General features: G+C 46.5%; 1 protein-coding gene and 1 non-coding gene across 2 annotated transcripts in view; both read right to left on the reverse strand.

The window, feature by feature from the left end:
- IPO7 (importin 7) overlaps nt 1-7,705 on the reverse strand; it is a 58,382-nt gene that overhangs the window by 30,615 nt on the left and 20,062 nt on the right. The window contains 5 exon segments of the mRNA XM_077453643.1: nt 408-478; nt 481-491; nt 2,081-2,175; nt 2,581-2,670; nt 5,157-5,313. Coding sequence (XP_077309769.1) covers nt 408-478; nt 481-491; nt 2,081-2,175; nt 2,581-2,670; nt 5,157-5,313 — 424 coding nt within the window.
- On the reverse strand, nt 1,346-1,527 carry LOC143929744 (small nucleolar RNA SNORA23). Its single transcript, XR_013262596.1, has one exon. It is a non-coding gene; the product is annotated as a small nucleolar RNA SNORA23 (small nucleolar RNA).

Raw genomic sequence — 7,705 nt, forward strand, 5'->3', positions numbered from 1 at the left:
ACTGAAGGACCTATGAATAAATGGTTGTGGAACGAATCATTTGAGTTTCCATTATTTCTTACAGGGAAATTTGCTTCGATATACGAGTGCTTTGGATTACAAGCAAGTTTCTGGAACGAATTATGCTCGCAAATTTAAGGTTTTACTGTTACTGTGCCTAGAGAGCAGAGAACACTTCAGTTCCATATGGACTCGGCTCCTCGCCCCCCTCCAGGAAAATTTCAGGAGAACCGCAACACTAAAGATGGCATAGAAGAAATCGTAATAAAAAAATAAAGACCATTATACTACAATTTTGCTCTAGTTAGGCTTCCTGGAGCCCAAAAAAAAAAAAAATACGCGTGCACCAAGAGACACACCCACACCCCCCCCCCCCCCCCCCCCCAACAAAGAAGGAGCACAGGTACCTGTTGAACACCAACTGCAAAGGCCTTTAAGAAAACTTCTGCAAATTCATTATATTCTTTGGAGACATTTCAGGACTTCCGTACCTAAAGAAATACACACAAGACGTCAGATTTCTACATTGACATATTAATGCTGCATTACCCTCAATAGTAAAAAAAAAAAAATAAAAAAAAAAAACAATTTTAGGCTCCATTAACGTGAATTGGAAGCATTTTGAACCGCATCTGATTCAGGTAACATGAATTGCATTCTCTTTGCAGCCAGTTCACACATGGGCGGGGGTGGCTACAGTGCCATTTTTAAAAAGTCGTGTGCAATTTCAGGAAAAGATAAAAAATAAATTGGGTCTGAAGTGGTAACAGCACTGCACCGTACTCCCAACACTGAAACAGTGGCCACATATGTGAACGAAGTCTTATAGGCCCCTGTGCAAAAAGGCAGAAAGGTTTGAATAGGTTGCACCAGGAAAGGAAAAAATGTTGCTCAGGTGTGGCGCCTGCCCTTTGTGGGTCCCTGGAGCACATAGAACTATGGGGTCTCCCTCAACTCCTCCTGAGGCCGGGAACACCCAGGAAAAACACATCAAGGTTCCGAAACCTCATCTGGACACCCAAGCTCTTTGACTTCCCACAGAGACAAAAGTCCTTTCTACAAGCCTTTTAGTGGTAGGATGGTGAATGGGCACATGGGATACAAAGGGGACTTAAAGAGGTCCAGCCTACATCCGAAAAAAAATTAAAGTCAGCAGCTACAAATCCTACAGCTGCCGAGTTTTAATATTAGGGCACTTACCTGTCCAGGGATCCCGCGATTGTCAGCTGCCATTGATTCTAAGAGAAACCCAATTTGGGAATGGGTGGGATGCTCATTAGCCCATTTACTACATATCAGCGCGACACAACAACCCGATAAGCATCATTACTGCCACGGCTTGCGGACATGTGTGAGAGTTTGGAGGCCGGCCAGTGGTGGAACCGTCCAACAGACGGGCACTAGACCAGTGCTATGATCTCACGTTCATCTCTGGCTGCAGGATTTGTGTGAGCGGAGCGGGGAGCTAGCAGCACGCCAACACACCGCTCCACCAGACACAGACTGACACTGCGCACACTGCACTGCTGCCACGGGAACCCGACCTGGAACATTGCCTACAAAGGAAATCTGTGTGCACCAGGCTCAGAAAAACTCGGCTGGCACTTAACTTCAATGTCATCTCACCATATTGTAAATAAGTTGCGTTAAAAAAAAGAAAGAATACAATCTTAAGGCTTATGGTCACTTGGTAAAACATCTGTCACCGCAGGGACAGTAAAATGCATTTATGTAGAAATACTCAGCTGTGCTAAAAGCTGAGATGACCCTCTGGGATTTACGATTGCATTAGGGCATGACTAGTTCGGTTCAGAGTGCTTTTTTTTTTAATGCACGGGTGGGGAGAGAGATCCGACTATCCCTTCTATATTGGAAGCTTAACATCGCCCCAATGGGGCCCAGTTGAACCACAGGCCCCATAACAGCAATTGGGCTGCCTTAGCTACTGTTGCACCACAGACTGGGAGTACACCCCCCCACCCCCACGTGAGGCTAGGTAGGTCACATGAAATGGACATGAGCTGAGGAAAGAGAGAGAGATGACACACATACACACCAACCCATTTCAGTACAAACATACCTCTCAAACAGCCGGGCCATTATGTGCAAAGCCCACTTCTTACACTTCCACCAGGGCAGCTCCGGTCGGTCGTCCTCCTCAACCTGGAGGGTCTCCTGCCATGAGACAAAAATAAATAAATGGTGTCCTGTGTGGACAGCTCGCAACCAACATCAATGGACCAATTTAAGCAAAAAGGGAGCCACAGAGTAGATGATTCATTGGTCAATGGTGGACACAAAAGCCTCCCTTTAACACTGAGCAGGTCAGTCTTACCAGAGGAGCTTACACTCTAATGTCCCTTCCCCCAGACACACACCATTATACATTTACATAGCTCTGACATACCACAGTGCTGTACAGAGAAAAAAAAAAAAAAAAAAAAGGAGCCAGTCACATGGGTCTCTGTACCAAAGGAGCTTAACACTCGAATGTCCCCACAGTCACACCCACTCTAAACATTCCTATAGCTCATAGAAACATAATTGTGAATTTGAAGAGAAGGAAAAACCAAAACTCACTGCAGGAACGTCCCGGTCCACCACGGTCTTCAATATCTCAATCCACTCGGCCAGGTTGGGCTGATTGATGAGCTCCAGGGGTAACGTGTACTGCAAGGTAAAGGAGGGATAAGAGCTTACCGCACTTGGGTTAAAATAAGAGGTGGACAGCAGCCAACGTGTATTGTGGGCAACAATCTACAAATAGGGTTGGGGGGGGGGGGGGGGGGGGGGACCAGCAACAGCTCATAAAAAAGTAAAAAAATAAATAAATGTCAGTTATTCCAGGGAGACACCTAAAATGTGAGTAAACCTCAACTTTGTAGGTGAGCAAAAGGCCCTCCAATAATCGAGGCCCCTTACCCTCATGAATGGACCGCTAGATTATAGGTGTTCATAAATGCCCAAGCACCAATCTCCTCTGAATCGGCATGAATCCAACGCTGTGGTCGCCTCTCAGAGCATCTCTCCTCAAACTGAGAGGTGCAAGAGCATACCAACATAGTGTAGTACATCACAACTCGACCCTACACAGCGTTTCGTCATATTAGATGTCAGGGGTGTCTAAAGTGAAGAAACACCATGTAGGGTGGAGTTTGGACATGTGGCGTAGTTGTGCATGTGGACCGCGGCCATCTTGCGGCTTGGAAACCATCAGAATTGTGTATGACATGCTCGTTTTTATCTTCCACTGATTGAGTATACCCATTTGGTTACAATCATTTTCAAGTGTTTTGATATACTAAACTGACGTGGTATCTGTTCTTACACCTTTCAATCTGAGAGGCAACCATGGCATTGGATTCATGCCGGAGCAGTCCACGGTTGATATGATTCAGAGCAGTGCTTTGAGCTGCCAATCACTAGGCTCGGCGTCATTTGGGAGAAGAGACATACAATCCAATGACAGAAGATTCTGAAATGGACTGCCAAGAACTAGGTGTGGCAAACAATCCATCCAATGAGAGCACCAAACGTTCAAAAAAAATCCCAAGATAGAAGTCCAATAAAATTGATTCACTGCAGAATAGAGCACAAATGTGTTTCGGGGGCCAAATGCCTCCTCCATAATGATCCAAAATGTGCTGAATTTATGCCATTCACCACTTTTATCATTAAAAAGTGTAATGCATTGTTCAAACGAATAAAAAGTTATTTAATAAAAAAATGATAGAGGACATTAGTTTGGCGCACGCACTGAATTGTATGAGTGTTGATTCTCAACACTGGATCCTTTCCTTTTTCCTGAGGGTGGTCCTAGTCTCAGGGAGTGCTGCTGAAACGAAGCCCGTGTGCCCAGTGGCAATTTTTAGTGACCCCTTAGGCTGGGTTCACACCGCTGCGGGGGGAGAACCGGATGTGATTCGCACAGCAAATCACATCCGATCTCCGTAGCGCTGCGAGTTCAGCCATACAGATAGTATGGCTGAACTCGCAGCGGTCCCGCAGCAAACTCGCACAGGACCCTTTTTTGGGCCCGCAACGGAATCGGATCGCATGGGGGTTCACACCATGCGATCCGATTCCTGTGCGAGTCGGCAGATCGCACTGCGATATGCCGACGGATCTGGGGGTGTCATTAACATAACATTGACACCCCCAGCCGTCCGCATAGGGCAGTGTGAACTGCCGGCGGGAGGTATGCGATGCGGGAAAACGCCGCGGATTCGCGGCGTTCCCGCATCGCAGCAATGTGAACCTAGCCTTAAAGATCAGAATTCAGCACCCAGTTTGTTCATTAGAGAAAGGACACTGTTCCTTAACCCTCCAATTTGAATGGAGATTACATAGGAATTCGATACAGCCCCCTGCAGGCAAACAAGGGAGAAGGAGGAAGGTAGGTATTGTGGGGCCTGGGGGTGGGGGATAGAGTGTCAGAAATCCTGTCATTTTCCCCTGAATGGGCATTCTAGCAAAGCAATTTCACCCTTACACACAAAAAAAATGAAGCGGAGGGGGTGGTGAGCACAATCCAACCCCCCCCCCCCCCCCAGAAACCTGTGGGTTCTGACCTTTCAGGGAGTAAACGGGTTGCATGGGCACTGACAGCTCAGCACCCATGGAGGCAAGTACAGCAAGGACCAGAGTAGGCGGGAGGGTGTACAGGGTTAGTTCTCCTTTTCATTTTAAGACCCCTTTCACAACGCAGAGCCTATAGCGTCAGCGTAAAACGCTGCTTTACCGTTGGATTTGCAGCGCATTTCAGGCACTAGCGGGGCGCTTTACACCCCCGCTAGCGGGCCGAGAAAGGGTTAAAACCGCCTGCAATAGCAGCATTTTGCCGGCAGTAATACAGGGCTGCCCCATTGATTTAAATGGGGAGGAGCGGTAAACACACCGCTCCAAAAAAGCTGCTGGCAGGACCTCCCTCTCCCCCCCCCCCCCCCCTCCGAGGTCCTGCCAGCGCACCGCTCCGGTGTGAAAGCCCTCAGGGCTTTGACACTGGAGACAAAGGAACAGCAGATTGAGAGCGGATTGCAGGCGCTATTTCTAACGCTATAGCGCCTGCAAAATGCCCTCGTTGTGAAAGGGGTCTAAAGCCCCAAAGAGAAAACTGCCTGCGAGAGCGGCACATCCATCCGCAGACAGACACTTACCTGGACGAGGGCGTAGAAGATCTTAAAGATCTGTTTCTGAATGAGAACGGACTGTTCGGAGAGGTCGGGAAGCAGGCGGATGAATCGCTCCTTCAGCATGGGCAGGAAGTGCTGCATAGCGGCTATCAGTGGGGTCCTTTCTTCTGGCTTCTTGTACCTGGAACAGACCGATTATATACAGTAAGAACACAAATTGCTGCACTACTTCAGAGGATCAAAAAGTGCCCCTGATGTTGAATCTGACGAAACACGCAAGGTGGAGGTGAAGGTTGTGACACCACACAATTACAGCTTTCCCATGTGTCTTTAACTGAGATATTAAAGTTTAACCCTCAGATTTCTCACTATTTGAAGCAGATTTCTCACTATTTGAAGCATGGGGGCTCCATTTTCTCCTTCTAGATGGGGCTTCTGCTGGAGAGTTGGAGTGGAAAGTTATGGAGCTTTATCTCGCAGGTTTATACAAACAAAGTGTGGCACTTCGTCATGCAGCCTCTGGTAAGCCTTTTATGTATCGCACGGTGAAGTGAATGCTGGGTGCGATTGCATGTGAACATCACCTCTCTGCAAGATTTAACAGCTTTCTATGTTAGTTTATTGATTTTTCCTGATTTTTAAACAGCACTGATATTGCAGTTATTTACATCAATTTACAATCCTATATAGTAAAGCTATTTGTATTAGAGGTCGACCGATATGGGTTTTTCTCTGGCCGATGCCGATATTTAGAAATCATGGAGGCCGATAGCCGATATATGATGCCGATTTTTTTGGGCCGATATGTTAGGCCGATTTTATTTTATTTATTTATTTTTAATCCCCCTTGATCTAACACACCTTTTCCACTGGGGCGTTTTTTAAGGCGCTTTTGGGCTAAAAATAGCGCCTGTAAAGTGCCTGCAAAATGGCTCCCCTGCAGTCTGTGTGAAAGACAGAGTGCTTTCACACAGAGGCGATGCGCTGGCAGGATCTTAAAAAAAAAAAAGTCCTGCAAGCAGCACGTTTGGAGTGGTGTATACCACTCCTCCACCACTCCTGCCCATTGATATGAATGGGCACCACTGCCGAAGCGCATGCAATGCGATTTGGCAGCGGTGCTTCATGGGCGCATTTAACCCCTTCCTTGGCCGCTAGCTGGGTTATATGTGCCCCACTAGCAGCCAAATAGCACTGCTAAAATGATGGTAAAGAGCCGCTAAAACTTGCGTTTTACCATCAACGTCTGCCCACTCCAGTGTGAAAGCAGTCTTCATAAGTGATACAGAAAATTTTCTTACACTTAAAGCGGAGGTCCACCCTAAAATGGACCTTCCGCTCATCGGAACCCTCCCCCCCTCCGGCGCCACAATTGGCACCTTTCAGGGGGAGGGGGGTGCAGTTACCTGGATAATCCAGGTAACTGCACCCACTTCTGGGCTAGCTCTCTGCGGAAAGGGGCGTACATTACGCCCCTTTCCGCAAGTGCCCGCCCCCTGCTGGGAAACACACAGGTCCCAGAGGCAGCGGGGACCGTCCTCATTGCGCAGTGCGGCTCACGCATGCGCAGTAGGGAACCGGGAAATGAAGCCGAAAGGCTCCATTTCCTGATTCCCATACCCAAGATGGCGGCGGCGGCAGCACTCGAGTGTCGATCTAGAGATCGGCTTCGGGTGCCGACATCGCGGGCGCGCTGGACAGGTAAGTGTCATTATTTTAAAAGTCAGCAGCTGCAGTATTTGTAGCTGCTGGCTTTAAAAAAAAAAAAAAAAAAAAAACGCGGAGTCCCGGCGGACTCCCGCTTTAAACATTTATTAAACAAAACAAACCTCCAATCAGTTTACTTGTATGTATGATCTAGATTAAAAAAAACAAAAAACCTATATATTAAATAAAAACAGGTAGTCAAAACTTTTGGACAAAAAAAAAAAAAAAATGGGCTAACTTTACTGTTTTTATTTTATTTTTTAAATGGTGTATTTTTTTCCCAAAAAAATGCATTTGAAAGACGTCTGTGCAAATGCCGTGTGAAATAAAATATTGCAACAACCGCTATTTTATTTCCCTAGGATCTCTGCTAAAAAAAAATATATATTTTTTGGGGGGGTCTAAGTGATTTTCTGGCAGAAAATACAGGATTTTTACTTGTAAGCAACAAGTGTCAGAAAAGATTTAGTCTTTAAATGGTTAAACTGAGAACTTCTACACAGAGATGATTTCATTCATTCAGAAGTGTAAACATTGTATCATTTAGTTCTTTTCTTGGCAGTCTGCCCAGAGTGGAGGAAAGTGTTGCTATGACGACTCAGACAACTCACACTGACTTCTTACAGAACTCATTTCATAGTCCCGCTGTAGAATCGGCTTTTTATTAACATAATCGGCCGATGCCGATTATTTAAAAAACGGCAAATATCGGCCGATATATCGGCCGGCCGATATATCGGTCGACCTCTAATTTGTATTATGTTATGGTTTTAGCACCGTGCCTGTGTTTTTCGTCACATATGGCGACCCATCACATTTTGGCTACGGAAGTGATGATCCGCTGAGAAATCACGCACTGCGCATGC

Source organism: Lithobates pipiens, unplaced genomic scaffold, assembly GCF_037356315.1.
Source record: "Lithobates pipiens isolate NorthernLeopardFrog02 unplaced genomic scaffold, aLitPip1_a1.2 Scaffold_24, whole genome shotgun sequence".
NCBI lineage: Eukaryota > Metazoa > Chordata > Amphibia > Anura > Ranidae > Lithobates > Lithobates pipiens.